Raw genomic sequence first — 25,840 nt, 5'->3', positions numbered from 1 at the left:
ACCATACAGATGAGGCACTTCCAACGATAGGGGTGGTGCACGACAATGTCGATTGAACAGTGACCAAATATCGGAGGGAAGGAAACAGGGAAAGGGAACCTTTTTTATTTTTTTAGGTTAACTACTTCAAATACCACTCGCCTTTAAGCACATGTTCGTTTATGCCACTAACGTTTCAATTTTGGCAATTTTAACACTGACATTTTAAATTATGTCACTCTATCATTAATTCATTAACGGGGTGATGACATGGCATCTCTGTTCTATGACGGCGATGACATGACTCCCTCACCAAAATGACATCGTTTTGGCTCGATTGTTTTATTGCTCAAAAAGCTCAAAACGACATCGTTTTGTTGATGAAAAAAATGCTTTTCATGGGATTTGAACTATAGACCTTTAGAATCCAAAGTTAAATACCCAACTTCCAAGCTAACTTAAGAACTTGGTATAACCTTAACAAAACTATTATAAATGTTCATCACTACCATAGTCACCCTCATTATCTTCCACTACCCATATCGATTTTTCTACTTTTTCTCAATCATTATCTTTAACATCACAACCTAGAATTGATATTTTTCTTAAAAGAGCTTCATTAATAATATAACAAACCTCATGAGACAAAGATTTTATAGGTACAACAACCTGCATTTTGAACCATATGGGAAAAAATACAAATTTATAACCCAAAAGGGAAAAAAAGTTAAAAAAATGATGACAAAAAAGAAAAAGAGAAGCATGTGTGAGATTGTTCATGAGCCTTTTTTTTCCTTCTTTAAGCCTCATTAATAAAACTTGCATGTCAAAGCTCCTTTAACCATTCATACGTTCGATGTCATGATAAAGCTTGCTTTCCTTCTCGCTTTTCTTTGATTTTCTTCTTTATTTTTTGTTCATTCTGCAATAGCTTCGTTTTCTCTTCAATGGAGGCTTGCAACATTATTTTCTCTTTTTCACTATAACTTTGTTGGAATTTATGTTGTTATTCGGCTTTAATTTTCTTCTTTATTTTCTTGTTGTAACTTTGTTGGAATTTATGCTGTTATTCGACTTTGATTTTGCTCATCCCTCGTTGAAACCTTTGGTGGAATTTTGTTGATGAAGAAAAGAATGAGATGAAGATTATTAGTTTGTATTCATAAAAACTAAAAATTCAAACTGTTATTTAACATTTATAATTGTTTTGTTAAGGTTATAACAACTTCTTAAGTTAGCTGGGTGGTTGGGTATTTAGCTTTGGATTCTAAAGGTCTATAGCTTGAATCATATAAAAAGCATTTTTTCATCAACAAAACGACATTGTTTTGAGCTTTTTTTAGCATCAAAAGAGTCGTGCCAAAAAGACGTCGTTTTGGTGAGGGAGCCATGTCATCGCCGTCACAAAACATAGATGTCATGTCATCACTCCATTAATGAATTAACGACGGAGTGACATAATTGCAGTTAAACATAAACGTCAGTGTTAAAATTGATAAAATTGAAATGTTAGTGGCATAAACAAGTCCGCGCTTAAAGGTGAATGGTATTTGAAGTAATTAACATTTTTTCTGGGGTTAGTTCGAATCAAATGAGAAAGAAAATAATATGGGATTAAAATTTAGGTTGAATAACTATAAGAGATATTTTAACAAAATATATAAAAACAGTGCCTTAGATGGTAGGGCATGGGGGCCCATTCTTTTTTCCGGCAGTGTTCAATCCCACCACACTTACTATTATTATTATTATTATTTAGCTAATAAAGGAGGTGGTCAAATTAAGGGCAGTGTCCTTGAACTTCCAAGAATTCTAAGAATTTACCTTAAAATTTTCAAACTTCACAAATTAGTCCCAACAATTAATTAATTATTTTACAATTAAAATTGGGGTGTGACACAAAGTACATTTAAAACTTTTGAATTATGTATCCCATTGTACCTTTGAAAATGGTTTGTAATAAATCAGCAAAAGTATTTTGTAATAGTATGGGAAAAATTATTTTTGAAAATAATGACATAATTTAAAGTATTTTCTAAAACTCTCAAGTTTTTGATGTTGTTCTTCCAGACAATAAGCTACTTCTTTTATCTACTTTTAGCTTCATACATGCTATATGGTCTCAAGTCCAATATGAATATATGATATCGCAGACTTGCCTTAGTTAATACTTTGGCTATAAGATCTGAACCTCAGTGGTTGATTGCTAGTAAAATAACGATCATCATACAATTTTATAGAATTTTTCAAAGTTGATTTAAGTGTATCAAGTCAAGGATTGATTTAACTTGATCTATCTAATACGTTGATATTTCAAGTTCACTCTTCTATTTAAAGAATGAGTTCTCATCTCCAAGAATGATATTTCTAATAATACACTTGCTTCTATAATGATAAGCTTATCAAAATTACAATTTGTTTCAAAGTATGAATTTGTCAGTTATCAAAGATAGAAAATCACATACACACAGGATTGAAGGGGAAAGGAGCTCTAATAAGAGGATTTCGTGGTTTTGTTACTTAATGTTAAGGTTGCAGCTATTATATTGCATATTTTGGTCCCCAAAATATGAAAAATTCTTTTACCCATATGCCCAAAGTTTCCAATAAGAAAATAAAATTCTTGTTTAGAATATTATGTAGAGAATATCAAATTATTTACAATTTCAATTTAATACATTAATGATTGGACCTTAAATGTGTTTGTAAGGTATGTGTACACTTCAATAGACTAAAAAAATGAGCAAATGATACTTTATAATTACTCAAGTTATTCAAAGAAAAAATGAAACATGCTACCACCCAGGGATGGGCCGAGGGGGCAGTCGCTCCCCTGAAATTTTATAAGTTCAAGTTCGCACTCTAACATAAAATCTTGCATCTGTACTACTACCACCTAATTCCTTACAATAAGTTTTAAACCAAAAAACTCAAGCATTATTTTTTTTCAACTAAAATAGTATTAAGTGAAAAAAAATAGATGTATAATTTATAAAATACAAGAAAAATGCTTTTTAAATTATTTATTATAATCTTCTGATCTATCAAATAAGCTAATAAAAACTATTTACTACTCCATTTTTATATTCCCATAAATAGTAGTAGAGATGGGCCGAGGCTGATAGATATAAAATTTTCTTGAAAATTTTAAATTATCAGATAATTTATATTTTTTCTTTATACTTTTATTAATAATATGTTTTCACCTTCTAGAATTTTATAAGTTTACTCACCTCAAAATTTTATAAATTTATTTTATTTTTTTCTTTATACTTTTTATCGATAATATGGTTTCACCTCCTAAAATTTTATGTTTGTCCCAAAATAGTAATGATTTTTTTTAAAGAAAATCCAATTTGTGACCCAAAATGATGATACTTAACCATCTAACTGAAAATAATATTGATGGCTTCTTGTGTGTTTTTCAGTAAGAATGGGTGTACCAAATTTACCTCTCCATTACTCCTCCTTTTCGAAGTGTTAATTTTTATTCATTTATTATTTTTTTCCTGAGAAAAACACTACACATTTCAGTTCATCAATATTTTCATTTATTATTTATGACTGAAAATACAAATTGTCATAAGATATTGATTTAATAATAAAGACAAAAAAACACGAATCAAACTACCTTAATGATTAAAGGACTTACTGATATCTCTTGAGGTGTTAGGTTCGAACATTACATATATAGGAATATAAACGTTTATTATCAATTGATTGAGTGTATTTGATTGGATATTATCTCATATTCATCTAGATTTATCGAATAACGATAATAAAGACAAAAATATAAAATTTTAGGTTTTGCAAACTTTAAAATATCACATCTTAATGAATTAATTTGTGTCCAGTTTAATATTGACGGGGTATTTGTTCCATTAACATTATTTTTGTTGTAAAATTCAAAAGATCGTGGTCGGAATTTATAACATTCTACATCAGTACGATACATAGTCGACCGATAAGAGTGTCACACGGAACCACCAGAGTGGCTAACCAGAATTTTTCTTAAACTTTTCCAATTAAAAACATTCAATTGTAATTACTTGTAATATCATAAACATTAACATTTATATAAATCGATTTACATTAGGAGCTCCCTAAACATCAGTTCAAAATATAATGACCATCAATTTTAAGATTAATTATGACTCAATTATACAAAATAAAGATTTCAGAATATACATGCCCTCTAAAGAACTCAAGATGTACTCTGCTCTGAAATCTAGTCTGGAGCATTACTGGTCGAAAAGATCCTCTACTGCTCCTCACCTAATTTGCGTAAGAAAACAAATTTCAAATGCTGAGCTAACTAGCCCAGTGTCACACTAACAACTAAATCATACTAAAAGTGCATCAGACAAATACTCAAGCTATCAGATTTCATGCATCAGAGTATACTCGTATACCCACACACTACTCTAGGGTAGACATCATGGTGCGGCTGAGGGTTCTGCATCTCAGAGCTCACACACCCCTCTAGTCTACCAAGGATGTGGCCCGGAAAGTCTACATCAAACTCAACATCCTCGACTAACCTACCCCTCGCGGGTGTCGGACCTCACGCCCTATTTAGTCAGTTTAAAGTGCCTCGTGCACTACCTATGGATATCAGGACTGAATCTATACATCGACATTGCTATCTTTACTAGAGTAACTCGGGTGTCTTGATTGTTTCCCAAGCATCAATCAATGCTAGTTTTATGTCACCCTAATTTATCTCATTCCTATGTGTAACTTAACATTTTTTTAATTGGTCTTACTTGTAACTTAACATTTTTTTATATTATTCTCGAGAAACTCATTTCCCCCTTAAAATCCACTAAATATTTATGCTCCAAAATGTAAAATGGTACCGATACTGGCCCTTTGGTATCGATATTGATCCCTTAGTATTGATACTTCTCTTTCGGTATCGACACTCTACTCTATTTGCAACTGATGAGAAATGAGATAGTATCGATACCTCTCAACTAGTATCGATACTTCCAATATGGGGTACCGATACTAACCAGGGTATTAATACTAATTTTTATTTGATGTTATGAAAATTTCCTTAGTATCGATACTCCTATGGGGAATATCGGTATTTTACCCTGGGTATCTATACCAAATTTGGCTTCGATGTTTTCAAAAATGCCCCAATACTGATACTTTCCCTATGAGTATCGATACTCCTTCAATAACTTAAGAAAATTTATCCCCAGGGGAAGAACAATATCGATATTGTTCTTACATTACTGATACCCCTGTTCAAAATGGCCTTAGTTAGGCTCAAATCCTATTCTCAAACTCACCCATATTACTTTGAGGTTCCCAACTATTATTAATGTTTTATGTGATCAATAAGGGTCATAAATAAGGCTTTAAAACATATCTAGAACATAAATCATGAAATATACCATGGCAATGCTCATCAAGCTTTAAACTCAACTCATATGTTATCTTGCATTTGTAATGACTCACCAAAGATTATAAAAGAGTTGTAAGTGTGGTTACCTTGAATGTTTTATTACTAGAAGCCCTCACCTTAACCAAGGGATAATGTTTCCTTTCCTCTTGTTCTAGAGCTCTCTCCCACTTTTTTTTTTCTAATCAAGACGAGAAAAATGGATTACTAAATTAACTAGGGGATTGGATTGCAAGGGAAACACTTCTTAGAACTTGAATCTATCCACAAACCACCTAGAATCCATATATTCTCTTAAACCTCTCAAAAACCCATTTTGAAAACTATGGTTAAAAACAAAATGGAGATTAAATTGAAGCTTGAAGGATGGTGATTCACACTCTTACCTTGGCTTAACCAAACTAGAATTGAAATGCTTGGAACTCTTATTTTTTGAAGGGAATAGAAAGAGAAAATAATGGAAAGAGGAAGAAGAAGGTTTGGTAGGATATTTGGGAAGTAGTTCACATACATAAAATAGGGAGAAAGTTTTTAGCTTTAAACAAAAATGGGAGATTTGCACCTTAAGCCCCTCTACTTCCATTTCATAATAGCCCAACAACCTTTAAAAATTCTCTCGGGGCCCAATTCAAGCCCAAATGCTATTAAACTTGATCCAAGCTATTTTAATAGGTCATTTGGTTCAAATTATGGGTCTCGGGTCGACCCGATTCGAGGCGTTACAGAATTGATTTAATCATAATTACCTCTAATTTAAGCCGAGGATATGTATTAATAAAAAAGCCGATGATATGTATAATTTAGGTATTTTAACTTTTTTTTATTAATATGAGGTAAGTACAATGTAGTATCTGTTCAAAGATAACTCTCAACTTTTCAACATTGAACACTCACACCCCTGCCATTTATGGTGCTCGAACCCAGGTCCTCAAGGAACAACAACAATTCATTTACTACAGAGGCCACTTGGTTCATGCTAGGTATTATAACTTGTATAAATATTATTCAATTTTTATATCAATTATGAAATTAATCTAGTTGAATTGAATAAAATCATAAGAATAAAAAATTTGCTCTAAATTAAAATAATATTAATATAAAAATTAGAACACAATTATTTATGTATTTATAACCTTACCGGACCCTCTTTATTTCCCACCTAATTTTTTAATTATCAATTCAAGTGGCTTAGTAAAAAAATAAATAAAGAAATTAAGATCCTAACATTTATATGTATCACTAGTAACAGCACACTAATACATTAGAAACCGAGCTTTCCTTTTCTTTTTCTATAGAAATAATTTGTCTATTATTCCTAATTACATTTAACTTCAAAATGGAATTGACCAATTATCAACAATAATATATAAAAATGTCTCAAACTTTTATATAACGTAAAACACTAATATATTAAAGTTTACATAAATATATAATGTTTTAAATATATTTCATAATAAAAAAATAATTCATACACCAATTTATGTCTCTCGAAGGTACAAATTATCTTTTTATACATATGATTGTACAAGAGTTAACACTATGAAAATATCATTTTAACCGAGATAATTAACATATGTTGTAATTTTTAAAATTGTTCCGTTAAAAATGTCTTATTAGAAAAGTTAATAGACAACAACACTTATATTTTCTTTTTTACTCCTACATGTCTCAATTTTTTATAACTATCAAGATAAATCTGTCAAATATATCAATTTTCTTTTAGGGATAATTTTATCGTTTCTCTTATTCAAATATATCTCCTAAAACCATGTTCATAACTAATGCTAAACACGAATTATGAGATGGATGGAGCAATTACAAGAGATTATCCTTTTAATTAAACACTTTAATTTTCGGTTTGTAAAGTCTGAGTTGTACCTTGTTGGCTAAAGTGTGATGATTTGTTTGGTGCCTTAACAAGCGTTTGTGGATCAAGTTCCCGTTTGATTGGGTTAAAGCTAATACGAATGGGACAATTCGTGGAAGTGATAGGCTTCTTCTTCTGGTAGTGTAACTGGGGACGTTATTGGTTCTTGGAAATATTTCTCACATAGTTTAGAACGATACTCGGTATTAATGATAGAACGATTCACAATATACTACAACATGCATGAAAATTAGGCTACAAGAAAATCGACTTGGAAACTAATAGTTCATATTTGTAGTATTTTTGAATTAATAACTATATCCATCTATTGACCGACTAATCCAGATCGAATACTGCAGAGGCCAGGTGACCCTCCTAACCTAATTAGCTCTACTCGTAAATGTCTAGATTTGAATCTCTTACCTTACTTAAGGAATCTATTGATTAACTTAAAAAATATGATAGTGAACACTCCTCAATTATACTCGTAAGACAATTTTTTTAGATTAAGTTAATGTGATTATAAAATAGTATATGTTTTAAATATTCTCAATTATTTGATAATGAATGATTAATCACACTGCTGCAGCAATTACTAATCCTCAAACCCATAACCTCTAAAAATAACATTAATTTCTTTAAGTACTATAATAAGTTCATCCGTGAATTATAAGACAATTCACCATCACTTTTTGTATTAAAAAGATAATTCAATTCTCAATATAAATATTATATGGAAGAGATTACGATGGTAGTATATTTTTAACCGAATAAATAAAGCTGAGGGAGCAAACAGCCAAACTTTTTCCAAATCCCACCCTCTGTTTTATTTGTTTACAATTTATTCCCTTCCTTTTTCCCTCCCAGCTTCAGTACCCCACCACCATTATCACTTCCCCTCAAGCTCTTTTATTCCATCAACCCAAACCCCAAACCCAGGCACGCCCCCACATTCCCCTTCCCCTTCATCAATGTCCCTAAATCCCCCCCTTTTCTTCCTCTTTTTCACCCTTATTTTCCCTGTTTCCTTCACCATTTCCAACCCAAACACTCCAAGCATCCAACCCCTTCCTTTATCATCATCATCATCATCGCCGCCGGCAACGATCCCTGCGTTTCCGGAACAATCCAATGTCGTCGGTTGTCCGCTGGACTTACCGGAGGAACTGTTCCACAGCATAAAAAACGCTTGCGGCACCAAGAAAAACGATGGGGTCACGGGGCAGCTCCACCGCAGCCGCTGCTGCCCTGTGCTCGCGGCTTGGCTTTACGCCGCTTACTCCTCCACCGCACTCGGCAGGGCGGAGAGAGTAGCACCGGCGGCGGTATTGGGGCGTACTCCGTCGTATGACATGCCGTTGCTGCCGGATGACTCGGGGACGTGCGTGGACGATTTAGGGAAAGCTCTGAAACAGAGGGGGGTTGAGTTGGTTAAACCGAACGAGACGTGCGATGCGGTGTACTGCTACTGTGGCATCAGGCTTCACCCGTTCACCTGCCCCGATGCTTTCTCGGTTGACCAAAAGGGTCACCTCGTTGGGGATTACAATGTGGAGAGATTGGAAAGAAATTGCATAAGTAGCAGCAGCAATGTTAATGGATTTCCTGGTCTTGGAGGATGCAACAAGTGCTTGAAAACTCTCCATTTGGTAACTTCTTCACCTCTTATTCCCAACTTGTTTCTTTTGTATTCTTGTTTTACATAAATTTTCAGATCTAGTTGGGGCTTCTTTTTTCTTGCCAATTGGGAAAGTGAACTTTCCTTTAGCCTAAAAGTGAATATTAGGAACCAAAAGCAATTTGATAGTGGGTAAATAGAAAATTATCAGGATCAAGTATCGGGAAGAAGCCTTGAAGAACCGGGAGGACAACAACAAAAATAGTGAATATGAGAACTTTGCAAGGGAAATGTTGTTATGGTGTGTGTATTGTTGATAGATTAATAAATTTTTTGAGCAGATGTAAGCTTATAATCATTTTAGATTATTCGAAAGATTGATTATTTGGTAGCAGATTAATAGTCCTTTCTTATGTTTGAAGTATACACCAAACTCGTGTTTGATGAGCAGCTAGCCAATTGTTACTATTCTTGTTCTAACGGAAAAACAATGTTGGTGCAGCTCAACAAGAAGACTACTTTGAATTCAAGCAAGGCAGAGGAGAGGACCACCAAAATGCGCAATAAAGATTGCCAGCTGATGGGTCTCACGTGGCTCCTCGCAAAGAACCGAACTGCATACATCCGAACGGTTTCCGCCGTTCTCCGAGCGCTGATGATTAGCAAAGACGGTTCAAGCCCTTCTTCCTGCACTCTGAACAGCGACGGCATGCCGCTTCCGGTCGATTCTTCCGAAATATTCGAACAATCCTCGTCGGTTACCCTCAACCTATCCCGTCGTCTGGCCGTTTTATCGCTTTGCTTTTTGCTTATCTACCTTCTTGCATTGTCACACACGTCTAGCTGAAGCATTTGTATGGCTTCCTGTTGTTGATGTAAAATTGTGTACTTGAGTTAGATCTGTGAAATTGATGGGATTTTCCAGTGATATCTAAGGATTTTGAGTTCCAAAAGTGGGCCTGCTGAACATGTGCTCGACTCAGAGCTGCCTTGTCCTGTAAGGACAAAATTTGAGCAAAAATGGTCGCCAACTTGATGGCATGGTCGGGGATGATTCTAAAACACAATAATGCAGTTCACGAGAGATTCATGAATTGTCTCATCTCCCAACATAGATCGAGATTAGGATGCCCTCCACAATTCTGTTGGGTAAAATTAAATGTTTAATATCTAAACTATTATTTTTGTAATGTTTTGACACTCGAACGTTATTTTTTTGTTTAAAATCATACCTAACGTTCAATTTAAATTTTAATTTGGCACTTTATGTTAAAAAGTTGACAGTGATGTTGATATGTTATTATTAGATAATGTCATATTATCATTGAGAAAAATAAAAAAAATATTCATAAAAAATAAAAATATGAAGCTTCAACATAAATCGGCATCCCTAAACCTTGATCCAAAATAAGATTCAAACTTAAAATCTTTAATATCAATCTTTAAACTAAATTAATCATGATATTAAAGTTATAAAACTTTAAAGAACGAACCAATTTAGGAATAAAAATAATAATCGATTCTAAATGATTAATCATTACACGGTGTTGATGCCACATGATAAAACCAAATCATAATAAATATAAAATAAAAATTCAAGATCTAATCATGTCAAATTATCAAGAACAACATATAATATTGGATTTACGGAAGCATACATGAATCTGTTGATGGAGATCACCTTGGAGTGGTTATTATCTTTTAAAAATATATGTTTTCTCTTATTGTAAAAACTCTCTCGATAATACGATAATACGAGTATTAAAAGTTAACCTATTTTTTGGGACCACTATCTTTTTATATAAATTAAATATTAAATCAGATTATAAGTATGTATAATTCTATCCCTTATCAATTTATAAATATAATTTAACGTATCTACATTTTTATTTTCATGAAATTTTTATACTTATAACATATGTCACGTATTTGGTCACTTAAATTTGTGTCATACTTTATAATAGCATCATACATTGTGCATATTTGTCCACAGTTGCGAATTTTAATCCAACACCAAAGCCAAAGTAAGAAAGCCATCAAGTAAATGAAGACAAACAGAAAACACTATTCTCCTGAGAGCCAAACCAAATAAGAAAGAAAAAGAAATCGTAGGAAAGTAAAATTTCAGCAAAAAATTTCAATGTCCTCACCATGTCCACCCTTCTTTTATCCATTTTCTGAACGACAATCTACCATTTTATTCTCAACAAGTTACACTCCGCTCTCAACATCTCAACTTGGAGTTGGAACCACCATTTCTCTTCTTCAATAAAGGCTACGCTGCTGTCGTTTTATCTCTCCTCCTCCTCTCGTTATCACTCTCCCCCGAAGTCACCGGCACCACCAAAACAATCTCCCTTATGAAGGCTCTCATTGATCAAACAAGCGCTCCAGAAGCATCCCCGTTCTTTCTATAAACCGGAAAGTTATATTCAATTAAGAAACCCATGTAACATTAGACTTAATAACTTGAATTCTTACCATGTGCATATTTTTATAGTGGACAAGATCAGATTTTCGGTTTGAACTGAAAAATACTATGTTGTACATACTAAATGTAAATCAGACAACTTTTCAGGTTAAAACATAAAAAAGATATCATCAGTGGTAAGTTTTATTCAATTGAGAACCTTATGTAACATTATAAGTTGTCACTGAAAATATTGCTATGTATGTACCTTTTTAGAGCGGATATGGTAACATTTTAGGTTGATAAATGGAAAATCAACTTTCCTTATTTCTCATTTGTTTTCTTTTTCTTTTTTCATTCAATGATTATTGTTCTATCCTTTTTACCTAAAATCTCATCTAATGACTCAAACTCAACCATTTTTTAGCGTTATTTTTACATGTTTTACTTTAGATTTTCCAATAGTATAAACGAAGTATGAAAACTCTAAAAATTACAAAGGAAACATACAAAATCCTAAAATGAAAAGAAAAGGGGTTTTTAGAAAACTAAAATATAATGGTTAACTCATAAATTCTGAATGTCCATTAGAATGTTTTTCGATCTCATCGTCTTTGGAGTATTCTTATTTTAGACTTTTCTTGTGTAACTCGTAATCATATTGATATATTTTTCCATTCTTTAAAATTTGAACACACTTTTCTGTTTCTCCCAGATTATCTTGGATATGAGAGCTTTAATCATCATCATGTTGATAGTTTCATGGTTCGTAGGAGTTAATTCTCATTTCATGTACGTGGGATATGGGATGAGATAGGTTTGGATGGTTTTTTATGGAAAAATCACACCTATAATACCCACCTAAGCCAAGGTCCCTAAGCACCACAATCAAATCATCCAAAGCATTTTTCTTATTCAGAGAGTGGGAAAGCAATCCACCATCTAGTGAGGTTTTAAGTGCTTAGAAGATCTTTGACAATTCTAATTTTTGTGTCGCTAAATTCGAAGTGTTAGATGGTGGTTCGTAGTGGTTCATGGTGGTCGAGGGTGGTACGATGTATTTGACGATGGTGCAATCAAATCTCGGATTTCGACCTACTGTGTAGGCAATGGCTGGAGGTATTTATAAACAATCTTTGTTTCCGCTGCATTAATGCTCGATGTATGATTTACAATTGGTGTCATGAGCATGATTAAATCTCTACTTTATCGTTTTAAAGTTTTGAAATTCTCAAAATATGATGCTATGTTTATTTTGATTTTAAGATTTTGAGATTTTGTGTTGTAAATTTTGTTGCTAAAATCGTTGGATTTTATTAAAAAATATTTCTAAAGTAAATTATGTTTGAAATATTTTTATAAAAATTTTAGAAATATAAAATGATTTTTATATGCCTAAATTATGATTAAGTGTACGTGAATTATATGGTTATTAGTTACATGCATTTTAGGTACATAAAACTTTAGTATGGTTGCATAAAACATTTAGCAATAGAACTTTAGAATATATGTCTAGAGATCTAAATAATTTTATTTAATTAGAGAATTAGTCATAACAACTTTAGTTAAATAAAATTATTTATTACAATATTGATCTCATTAAGACTATAGACATAAGACGTTGCATGATGAATTAGCAACAATTTTGAATAAAATTTGGGATTAATATTTAGCTAAATGATTTTCATAATTTTATTTAGTTAAAGACTAGCCACAACATCTTTAGTTAAATAAAATTACTAAAGTTAAAAATCACATACATAAAGCTTAAGCATTAAATCCTATTACATAATTTACTAAGGTAAAACTATTAGATGCCTTTACATAGTTACCCACAGGAATTATGAAAGCGAATTTAATAATTTTATCAAAGTGATAGAAAATAATTCTATCATAAGATGGATCTAATTGAATTAAAAATTTAGCAAACTTGCAATTTTTATGTCACTAGATTAATTTTTTACATAATTTGCATTGGTAAATTATGATCTATGTTTGTCTCAAATATTTGATTAAGCATTTATGTTCATTATTTCTTGTAGTTTTACAACCTGTGAATATGTTTGATATTCGAGTAGATATCCTTGAATTAATCGGTAAGAACTTTATGATATGGAAGGACAATATTATTCTTTAATTCGGGTGTTTAGCTATTGATTATGCTATAAGGAAATCTAAGCCACATATCACTGAAACCATCACTCAAGTTGATCTTGTTCTATATGAAAAGTGGGAGCGATCTAATCGTCTCAACATTATGTTCATTAGAAGCAAGGTTCCTATTAATGTTCGTGGCTCAAATGAGCATTATGATAATGTACAAGAACTATTAATGGCAATTGAAAGACAGTTCAAAACTTCTAAAAAATCCTTGGCTAGCACCTTAATCATGAGGTTTACATCCATGAGGCTCACTAATGTAAAAGGCGTACGTGATCACATCAATAAGATGCGACATTTAGCAACTCGACTTAGAGCATTAGAGGTTGAAATGACAGATTCTTTCCTGGTGCACTTCATACTAAACACTCTTCCACCTCAATATACGCCATTTAAGATTTCTTATAAGACACATATGGATAAATGGTCTATCGATGAACTTTTGACCATGTGTGGTCAAGAGGAAGCTAGACTCATACCAGAGATGAGAGAGAGTGCACTGACAGTTTCTCAAGGAAAGAGATCAGTCCAAGCTAAGGCAAAGGGGAAAGTTAAAATCCAACCTCAAGCTTACATTAAGAAATAGTTCAATTGTTTCTTTTGTAAAAAGAAGAGACACATATAGAAAGACTGTGTCAAGTTTAATAACTGGCTTGAGAAGAAAGTTAAATCGATCTCACTCGTTTGCTTTGAGTCGAATTTGGTTGATGTTGATTATAACACATGGTGAATTAATTTTGGTTCTACAATCCATGTCTCAAATTCCGTATAAGGATTAAGAAACCTGAGGGAACAAGTAGAAGAAATTGATACATTTATTAGGAAATAAGATGCAATGACATGTGGAAGCCATTGGGACCTGCGAATCAGTGCTTAATAGTGACTTTATTTTAATTTTAGAAAAGACTTTTTATATTCCAAGTTTTTCTAGAAATTTAAATTTTGTTTCAAGACTTGCACCATTGGGGTATTGTTTTAATTTTTCAAACAATGAATTTAGTTTGTTCTATAAACCAGAAATTGTTGGAAATTGAATTTCATCCAATGTTCTTTACTCTTTAAATTTGTAAAATAATGACACTCATAATGTTATGCATATTCAATCTAGTTTTAAACATGTTATAAATAAAGATTCCTCTATTTTGTGGCACTAGAGATTGTGACACATCTCTATTGAAAGGATAAAGATATTAGTAAATGATGGGGGTACTTAATACCTTAGATTGTTCTAATTTCGACCTTGCATAGACTGCATTAAGAGTAAGTTAACTAACAATTCAAAGAAAAGTGCCAAGAGGAGTTCAACCATATTGGAAATCATCCATTTTAATATATATTACCCAGATACGGATATACAAGGTCAGAAATACTTTATCACTTTTATTGATGAATACTCATGATACATGTATCTCCACATGCTTCATCATAAAGAGCAAATCATTAAAAGCCTTTAAGGTTTTCAATTCTGAAGTAGAGAAACAATGCAATAAGAAAATTAAGATCATGAAAACTTATAGAGGTGGTGAGTATTATGATAGATATACCGAAGATGGACAAAAACCTAGTCCATTTACAAAGTTTCTTCAAGATAACAATATAGTTTCCCAATACACCATGCTAGGATCACCTGATCAAAATGATGTTGCAAAAAGAATAAATCAAACTTTAATAGACATGGTGTGAAGTATGCTTTGTACCTCTAAGCTACCTAAGACATTGCCGGTTGAAGCTATAACACCCCTAAAACTAGGTTAGTAGTTTCGGGTATAATGGTTGTGCTTAGAGTGCTTAAATAAGGTTAATTTAAATGATTGGGTCAAGTATGAAGAGAATTGGGCTTGAGGTAAGGCTCACAATGTGTTGAGAATGGGTATTTTTAAATCGGGATCAAAACATAGAGGACCAAGGGGATAATTTAATCATTGTTTGAATCAAAAGCTGACCCCCCTTAATTGTGCATATGTCACATGTTAGCAAGAGGTCTCTTCCTTTTGTCTCATTCTTCTTTTTCCTCCCAAAACTCCCAAATGTGAAAACTTTATTATTACACATTCCTAGAACGAATTTGTGAAGATAAGAAAGGTAATCTCCTCTCATAGAGCTTCATTTCTAGCCTAAAATATCAAGGTTTGGCCATGATGACCAAAATGAGAGTTTTAGAGGGATTTTGCTTTTAGGGATTATAAGTGTTCCTATTTCATTCGCAAGTTTTTAGAATCATATTTCTACTCACTTAGAGTCTTTAAATACTTTAGTAACCATCTCTTTTTCTTGTGGTCAGTGAGTGAGTTGGGGGACAGCTCAAAGGCCAAAAACAATGAGAAGTTGGTACTTAGGTGATCTTGGGAACCCTTTCTATCAGTTGGTGCTGAGGTATGGCATAACTAACTCCCCTATATCGTATATAGACCATTAGGTTATGTTATGCTTGCTTGTTGTTTTTATAAGTGCAAATATGAGACATTATGATTTTTGAGGAAAATGAGTTATTTGATGTTCGTGTTATTTTTGAATGACTTAAAATAATGCTTTAAACTCCCATAAAGCTTAATAAACGTTCAAAAGCCTTAGAGGGTCTTGTGAGGGGTGTTTGGGAACCATTTTTGTGGCTAAACAAGTCATTTCTTGGTAGAGGTCTAGGTACTGGATGAGCAGTACTGGTATTATTCTTCGTATAGCCATAAAAGAAGAAGTTTTGGGCTAGTAGTATCGATACTCATTCATTGAGTATCAGTATTTCATGTGAGTATCGATACTGCCAAGAGAGTATCGATAATGTGCACACTTTACAGAATCTAGTAGCCAATTTTGGTATTAGTACTCATGGGAGTATCGATACCAGGGGTAGAGCATCGATACTAGGAATAATTTTGAAACATCAAAGCCATTTTTGGTATCGGTACTCGAGGCAGTAACGATACCTCCAAGCGAGAGTATCGATACTCTCGATAAGAGTATCAATATCGATTAATTCTTCTAAACATTGAAGCTGATTTTGGTATCACTACTCGGGGCCCAGTATAGGTACCCTCGTCTTGGTTTGGGTAGAAAACTCAACGGGTCTTAAGTACTTGGAAATGTGGTTAAAGAGGCACTGAAACTTCTCTAATAAGACTACAAGCGAGAACATTAATAATGATTATAGTAACAAGAACGACATATTAATATGGCATAAGACTAGCCTTTTCTTGATGCTCGAGAAATGACGAGGACACACGAGTCAGTTGAGTATATGTATGTTCGATTTATATTGAGAATAAAGATATCCAAATTTTCTCTAATTAGTACTAAGACACTTTTTTATCAGTGCAATCACAATTCCATACAGTGTTGAGGCACTTTTTCCGTTATGAGATGACAAGGCCATGTTTCGAGTATGTACTCTGTTGAGTTAATCGATCGACAGAATCGACCAAGAGGAGGGTGAATTGGCAATAAAAAATTTGGTAGAAACTTTTGCAGAAAATGAAAAATATTTACGCAGAGATTTAGAGTGGTTTGACTTTCTCAATCAAATTCTATGTCCACTACCTTAGCTATCCACACTAAGGATTTTCCATAAATTCACTAATTTGTCTTTCTTTTGAGGACAAAGAGTAACCTTACAAATCCCTCAAGAATTATACCCCAAATTCTTGAGAACACTCTCTCCCAAAGAGAACAATACAAATTTTGCAAACTTACAAGAAAATCCTCACAAGGAAAGATGTTTGCACAATTATAGAACAAAGAAATAACACTTAAGAATAATACAATTGAGCATAATAAGTGTTCTTGAAAGCAAAAATGAATATTGAATGGAATAGGCTTGAAAATGCTCAAACTTGAGGTTTGATGCTTTCTCTTTGATTCTCTCTTGATTCTTGTTAATTGTTATTGATCAATGGCTTCTAAGCTTGTTTAAATACTCCTTGGATCATTTCTGAACATTGGGGGATCATCAGTGGAGTTAATAGAGCCGTTAGTGTGGGAAAATAATTAATAAAATAACTTGGAACATTGGGTGGGTATCGGTACCCCTGCATAAGGTATCGGTACACTACTGTGTAAATTTCAAATATTTCGACCGTTATAAGATGGGGGTATCGGTACCTCCTCGGTACCCTCTGAGCAATCTATTATTTCTCGGAGCCAAATCTTACATGGGGTATCGGTACCCTCCGAACAATCTGTTATTTCTCATAGTCAAATCTTACATGGGGGTATCGATACCCTCTTGTGGGGGTATCGATACCCTTTGGGCAATATGGTTTTTCAGTTTAAGATTTATTAAGAAAATATTTTTGGCTTGATTAAAGGCTCGAAATACTTTGTAAAATTGTTTAAAAGATTAAAACACACTTTTACACTTGAGTAAGGATTGAATTTGACATTTGAAAAACTTGGAGTAATATTTTGATATTCGAATAGTTTGATCGAATATATATTTGAAATGATTAGAAAATCTTGGAATCCAATAACATTTAATTTGTTATATCGAAACATCAAAATGTTTTAAATAATCTCCCCCTTTTTGATATAACAAATCATTTTAGTAATTTTAAGATTTTCTAATTGAAAAACATTTTTGAAATCAAGTTTTGAAAATTACTCCCCCTTATACTTTGAAAATAAATTACTTACTTATTTACTCCCCCTTACTCTTAACACTTCTCCCCTTTTTGTTAAATCAAAAAGATTCTAAAACGTTTTTAATAAAGGGTTTTGGAAGTGAAGTCAATTGATAGAATAATAAAGCGTAAGCTGCTAAGATCACAATCAAGATAAATGTTAGCCATTAATTTCATAATTCAATATTCATAAACGAATGTGAAATGACAAAATTGGTCATATATCTAAAATGATGTAAATGATGCATAAACTTAAACTAAACCAAATAAATATAAGTATTTAAAAGTTAAACATTCAACACCCACAACAAATTCAAACAGTCAATCCAAACACATCAAAATGTTTATTTATTCAAGGTTCTAAATCTAAAGAAAAAATCAAAACTAGGCAAGGTCTACTCCATTAGCGGATCAGGAGGAGATAGATGTGTCCATATATTGGCCACATCTCGTGTAAGAGCATTGAGTCTATCGTCTATAACATTGAATCGATTATCCATTGCTTCACGATTAGCCCGAATATCTTGTTGATTCTCTAATTGTTGACCACATAAATGAGACTCCATGGATGTTAACCGTGAATCCATTGATGCATACCGAAAGTCGATTGTCTCCATAAAAGATAAAAAATATAGAGGCGTTTGATCCTCTTGTTGTGGTTGTTCCTCGTGTTTCTCCAGCTCATTATCGAGAACTTCGTTAATGTCTTACATCAGCTGTTGAAGTTTGGGATCATCGTCCACTCCCGTTGCCGGTAGAGCTCTTGAAGAACTAGCTCCCGGTGTATGCTCAACAGATCGAACCCATTGTTCGGTTTGCTTATCCTTCATCCATCCTGATTTTGTTAAGGAAATGAGGTTAATTTGATTTTTGAGAGGGATTGCGGCATCAAGGCTTACCCTAAGCTCGACTTTGGCAAACATATTACTTAGAATACAACCGTAAACTAGAGATGAACATAGTTTCTTATTAGGAGCAAGGTTTACGGTTTCAACAATTTCAGCAAAGATAATCTAATGTAGGTTTATTTTATTATTGTTTTGGATACAATGTATCCACCAAAGATCTAGGGCTCTAAGAGTGGAGTATTTTCCTCTGGATGGTCGAAACCACCAAGAGATCATTAGATGAAGGAAACGATCATGGAGATCTAATGCACTCGCACTCTCCTTTCTTTTATAAGGAGTACCTACCGTTTGTTTTTCATTGTCTAAGCCGACATTATCTAGTCCAAATGCACTAGCTATGTATTACGGGTCAATATAGATGAATTTTTCTAGAAGATAGGATCTAATTCCTAAGGTTTCGGTTTTATCCCGGTTTTGGACACAAATGGCATTAGAATAGAAGATTCGAACAAGTTGATGATAAACTATTGGATCGAGTTTAAAAAGTTTATCAAATTTCCACTCTCATTGGATAGGAAAATATCTAAAATATATTTCTAACATAGCTTGAAGAGATGGGATTTGTTCCTCCCGGATTTTGTATGACTCAAAATATTGTGAATACCTGAAGAAGAGATTTTGTCTACGACCAGGTTCATTGAAACACGAATCACGAATAGTCATATTAGGATAATCGGGATTAGGAAATAGTTGGATAGGAGGTGGATTTAGAGGTGGGTTTGGCGGTTAGTTTGAATGACTAGAGGATGTTCTAGGGCGTTTTTGAGACATGACTTAGGAAATCAGAATAGAAAAGATTACCCTGCAATTTTAAAACACATGTATGCAATAATATCAATTCCAAAACTCAAATGAATCCTCATTATTTCAAGGTTCTCTAAAATAATCCTAATGGGCAATTTTTGAAAAACGAGTTTGAAAACAAGGTTTGAAAAATCAATATATAATTTTTCATGAAAACAACATAATTAAATCAAAAAACTACAACAACATTTTTTTTTAAATTTCGAAAATCTTTAAAAACAATCTTGAAAAATCTTGTGTTTTCGATGAAATTGGTTGTAGATTATAGTTCTACATCAAAATCTAAGCAATGCCCATTGTTTATTTCAACCTAGAACTAATTAAAAATAGTCATGTGTTCAAAATCAATAAAATAGAGGGTTTAGAAAAATTACCTTGAAAAGTGAAGTTGAGTTGATTTTGATGTTGTTTGCATGAAGTTAATGATGCTAGTAGGTTTAGGAGTTGAAAATTGAAGTTAATCCGACTTTTTTTTTTGAATATTTTGGCAAAAAGATGGAGATTAGGGAGAAAATAAAAGGGAACGTCGAGAGAGAATGAAGAGAGGGTTTTGAGAGAAAAAGTTATTTTGAGCATTTAAAAACCAGACATCGTGGAGGGTATCGGTACCCTCCTGGGGGGGTATCGGTACCTACTCAAAGGGGGGATTGGTACCCATTCAAGGGGGTATCGATACCTCCTACACTAAAACTCAAAATTCTGTGTTTTAAACACTCAAATGCTAAATTAATCTTCCCTAGTGGTATTGGCAACTCATATTATGAAAATTAACTATGTTCAATCAATCAAATCTATCTTTAAAATATATTTGAACATATAATCAATTTTCACTAAGAATCAAAAACTCCCCCTAACTAATAGCAAAGAATGCAATCAAGAGTATCATTTTCATGAGCATTTTTCATTTCTATTTAAACATGCTAAAATTATCTTATACACTAATTGAAGATATGCCAGTTAAACTTAATTCTCTCCTAAATGTCCAAAATATTTCTTTGTCTAAGGGTTTTGTAAAAATATCCGCTAATTGGTGCAAAGTATCCACAAATTCTAGAACTACATATTCTTTAGCGATAAGGACTCTAATGAAGTGATGTCTAATTTCAATGTGTTTAGTTCTAGAGTGTTGGATGGGATTTTTAGTGAGACAAATAGCACTAGTATTGTCACACTTGATAGGAATGGTACCTACTTCAATTCCATAATCAAAAAGTTGTTGTTTCATCCATGAAACTTGTGAACAACAACTACCGGCTGAAATGTATTCTGCTTCAGTGGTAGATAATGCAACACAATTTTGTTTCTTTGAAAACCAAGAAATCAACATATTTCCTAGGAATTGGCAAGTACCAGAGATATTTTTCCTATCTATTTTGCATCCTCCTTAATCCGCATAAGAGAAAGCATGCAAGCTAAAACTAGAGTCTCTAGGATACCAAATTCCTAAACTAGGAGTATCCTTAAGTTATATAAAGATTCTTTTAACAGCTAGTAAATGTGATTCCTTAGGGCATGATTGAAATCTAGCACATAAGCAAACACTAAACATAATGTCCAGTCTACTTGAGGTTAGATAAAGCAAAGATCCAATCATTAACCTATATAATTTAACATCCATACATTTACCTCCTTCATCTTTGTCAAGCTTCGTTGATGAGCTTATTGGAGTGGCATGAGGTTTCCCATTTTCCATTCCAAACTTCTTGAGCATATCCTTGACGTACTTAGCTTGATTGATGAAGATGCCATCTTTTCTTTGCTTGATTTGGAGTCCCAAGAAAAATGAGAGCTCCCCCATCATGCTCATCTCGAATTCACTTTGCATTAGCTTAGAAAATTCTTGGCAAAGAACATCATTAGTAGAACCAAATATTATATCATCAACATAAATTTGAACTACTAATAAATCTTTACCTTTATGCTTTAAAAACAATTTAGTGTCAACCTTTCCTTTTGAAAAGCCTTTTTCAATTAAAAAGTTTGACAATATTTCATACCAATCTATAGGAGCTTGTTTTAAACCATAAAGCACTTTTGTCAATTTAAAAACATGATTTGGAAATTTTGAATCTTCAAAACCCTGAGGTTGTTTCACATACACTTCTTCTTTTATAAAACCATTTAAAAATGCACTTTTAACATCCATTTGATATAATTTAAATTCATTGAAACATGCAAATGCTAACAACATTCTAATTACTTCCATCCTAGCTACGGAAGCGTATGTTTCATCATAGTATATGCCTTCTTCTTGAGTGTACCCTTGAGCAATAAGTCTAGCCTTGTTTCTCACTATATTACCAATTTCATCAAGCTTATTCCTATATACCCATCTAGTACCTACATTAGATTTATTACTAGGCCTTTCAACTAATATCCACACGCTACTTCTCTCAAATTGATTTAACCTTTCTTTCATATCCATTTCGAGAGGATCTTGAGTTTCCTCATCTTTTGTTTCTTCCTTTGATAATGGTTCTCCCACGTCATGTCTAACATCATTTGTGTTTGCAATACCTACATCATCATTTACACAAGAATCCTTCCTCGGAAGGGGATTATCATCGAAAACAACATGTATAGACTATTCTACAACTAAAGTTCTTTTATTAAATACTCGATAAGCTTTAGAATTTAAGGAATAACCCAAAAAAATTCCTTCATCACTTTTAGCATCAAATTTGCCAAGATTTTCTTTACCGTTGTTTAAAACAAAACATTTACATCCAAAAGAATGAAAATAGCTAATGTTAGGCTTTTTATTTTTGAAAAGTTCATATGGAGTTTTCTTCAAAATAGGCCTAATCATTACTCAATTAATAACATAACAAGCGGTATTTTTGGCTTCGGCCCAAAAATATTTTGGCAAATTGTTTTCACAAAGCATGGTTCTAGCCATTTCTTCTAAAGTTTGATTTTTCCTCTCAAAAACTCCATTTTGTTGAGGGGTTCTAGGTGCTGAAAAATTATGGATAATACCGTTAGAATTACAAAATTCAGTAAATCCAATATTTTCAAATTCAGTTCCATGATCACTCCTAACACTAGTTATATAGTAACCTTTTTCATTTTAGATTACTTTTGAAAATGTGATGAAATGTTCTAATGCTTAATCTTTTGTACTTAAGAATAGAACCCAAGTATATCTAGAATAGTTATCTACCAAGACAAATGCATATTGTTTTCCACCCAAGCTAGTGGTTCTATATGGCGCAAAAAGATCTAAATGGATCAATTGTAACACTCTTCTAGTGGATACGCCATTAATGGATTTAAAAGAAATTTGCTTTTGTTTCCTTTAGCGAAATCATTACGATTTTATCATTATCAAATTTTAGCTTAGGCAACCCTCGAACTAAATCTCTATGAATTAACCGTTGCTAAACACTCATACTAGCATGTCCTAGTCTCATATGCCATAACCAACTATCATGCTCATCCTTAACAACTAGGCATAAATTAGTCATATCTATAGAATCTAAATGCACCATGTATATGTTTCCTATTTTATGACCAACAAGCATAATCCGATTAGATACAATGTCAATAACTTTACAACCATTAGTTTCAAACATGACATTGAATCCCTTATAACACAATTGACTAATACTCAATAGATTATGCTTTAATTCATTCACATATAAAACATTTTTAATTTGTATGGAAGAGGTATTACCTATAGTACCTATACCTTCAATGTGACCTTTTGAGTTATCACCAAAAGTCACATCTCCTCCATTTTTGTCATTAAGCTCTATGAACCGACTCTTGTCTCCGGTCATGTGTCTTGAGCATCCACTATCAAGGTACCATGAATTAGATTTTTTTCCCGTGCCTTGTAGCAATGCTCCTTTTCCTACAAATATAGATTAATTTCTAATTTTTGCTACCCAAATCCTTTTGGGTTCATATTCATTAGTTTTCAAAATCCTAGTCCCCTTAGGTATCCATTTATGTAGGATATCCTTATCATTAGTAGTAATGAATTCTTTAGGAACCCATATACTTCTAACTATTTTTCCATTAGAGGTTCTTTGGGGACCTCTATGATTGTAGTTTTTTAAACTTTTTCTAACAAAGTTCGATTTTGAACTTTCTCCATTTTCAAAACGTTTTGTTCCAACTTTATTAAATGAAGCTTTAAGATCATCAATTTCTTTTTGATGATCATCATGAACTTTTGAAAGTAAGTTACGCAAATCAGTATTTTTTCTTTTCAAAATTATCAATTTTGATTTGCAATTTTTTAATCTTACTTTCAAGCTCATTGTTGGTCTTGGACATAAGACTATTTTCATTTTTCAATTTTGAAATTTCATTTTTGTATTTTGAATATGAAGTCTTATAATTCGAAGCCAACTCATTATAATCCTCTAATAACTCATCATAAGATAATTCATTTGAATCAAATGAGTTAGAGGTTACCTTAGAATTTTCCCTGATGGCCATCAAACATAAGTTTGCCACTTCTTGTTCCTCTTCATCGCTCCATGTAGCGACATGAGCCTTGTACTTCTTTTTTGATTGACCATTTTTTCTTCAATAGAGGGCAATCATATTTGACATGCCCCAATTTTTTGCACTCATAGCAAATGATAGGGTCTTTCTCCTTCGGTTCATTTTTGAAGCCTTCATTGTGTTTGAATTTCTTCCTCGGTTGGGCCTCATCAATTTTCTGAACCGTTTGACAAATAATGCCATTTCCTCGTCATCGTCATTTTCATCCAAATTACTCTCATCTTTTGTGGATTTGAGAGCAACTCCCACGTTCTTCTTCTTCTCTGTCTCTTTATATATCTCATCATTCTTTTCGAGGTCTACCTCATCTTGAAGCATCATTTCATGAGTGAGGAGAGAACCAATTAGCTCATCTAGAGTTAAGGATTTTAAGTTCTTAGCCTCGATGATCGTTGTCTTCTTTGATTGTCAAGATTTTGGAAGAGGGTAAACTAACTTCCTCACAAGCTTCTCATTTGGAATGAATTCTCCAAATGATTTGAGGCCATTGACAATCATGAAAAATCTATCGGTCATAGCTTTGATATCTTCATCCAGTTTCATCCTGAAATTTTCATAGCTATGAGTTAGAAGAGTAATTTTGGATTCTTTTACCTCGTTTGTGCCTTCATGAGTGACTTGTAGTTTATCCCATATTTCCTTGGCGGTTGTACAAGATGATACTCTCCCGTATTCATCCGGTCCAAGAACACAAAAGATAATATGGATAGCTTTGGAGTTGAGTTGGAACATTCTTGTCTCTCCTTCACTCCACAATCTTGGATGAGTTGAAGGTTTGATGTATCCGTCTTCTATGATATTCCATGCTCCCATGTCACTTACTTGAATGAAATACATCATTTTATTCTTCCAATAGGCATAATTAGCTCCATTGAAGAAATGAGGCTTGTTAACGGGCAATGAGTCAAGACCGAAGTCGTGGTTTGAAGTGGAGGCCATTGATGACTTGAGTATCGATGCAACTCTTCCCGAATCGACTCAAGAGACGATTAAACCTTCAATTGAGTGAGGCTCTAATACCAATTGTTGAGTTAATCGATTGACAGAATCGGCCAAGAGGGGGTGAATTGGCAATAAAATTTTTGGTGGAAGCTTTTGCAGAAAATGAAAAATATTTGTGTAGCGATTTAGAGTGGTTCGACTTTCTCAACTAAAGTATACATCCACTACCTTAGCTATCCACACTAAGGATTTTCCACAAATTCACTAATTTTTTTTAGGACAAAGAGTAACCTTACAAATCCCTCAAGAATTATACCCCAAATTCTTGAGAACACTCTCTCCCAAAGAGAACAATACAAATTTTGCAAACTTACAAGAAAATCCTCACAAGGAAAGATGTTTGCATAATTATAGAACAAAGAAAGAACACTTACGAATAATACAATTGAGCACAATAAGTGTTCTTGAAAGCAAAAATGAATATTGAATGGAATAGGCTTGAAAATGCTCAAACTTGAGGTTTGATTCTTTCTCTTTGATTCTCTCTTGATTCTTGTTAATAGTTATTGATCAATGGCTTTTAATCTTATTTAAATACTCATTGGATCATT

At 32.9% G+C, this 25,840-nt stretch overlaps 2 protein-coding genes across 2 annotated transcripts; both read left to right on the top strand.

The window, feature by feature from the left end:
• Positions 1–8,122: 8,122 nt before the first annotated feature.
• Positions 8,123–9,805, top strand: LOC120125086 (uncharacterized GPI-anchored protein At4g28100-like). The gene is made up of 2 exons (XM_039143577.1): positions 8,123–8,908; positions 9,380–9,805. The coding sequence occupies exons 1-2, from the start codon at positions 8,231–8,233 to the stop codon at positions 9,722–9,724; spliced, it is 1,023 nt and encodes a 340-aa protein (XP_038999508.1). The 5' UTR covers positions 8,123–8,230; the 3' UTR covers positions 9,725–9,805.
• Positions 9,806–12,396: 2,591 nt separating this feature from the next.
• LOC120125009 lies at positions 12,397–14,033 on the top strand. Its single transcript, XM_039143533.1, has 3 exons — positions 12,397–12,406; positions 13,330–13,383; positions 13,438–14,033. The coding sequence occupies exons 1-3, from the start codon at positions 12,397–12,399 to the stop codon at positions 14,031–14,033; spliced, it is 660 nt and encodes a 219-aa protein (XP_038999464.1).
• Positions 14,034–25,840: the final 11,807 nt, after the last annotated feature.

The sequence above is a fragment of the Hibiscus syriacus genome, unplaced genomic scaffold (assembly GCF_006381635.1).
Source record: "Hibiscus syriacus cultivar Baekdansim isolate YM2019G1 unplaced genomic scaffold, ASM638163v2 tig00110429_pilon, whole genome shotgun sequence".
Classification (NCBI taxonomy): Eukaryota; Viridiplantae; Streptophyta; class Magnoliopsida; order Malvales; family Malvaceae; genus Hibiscus; species Hibiscus syriacus.
Note: the sequence above shows the minus strand (reverse complement) of the source record. Positions and strands in the feature narration are given on the sequence as shown.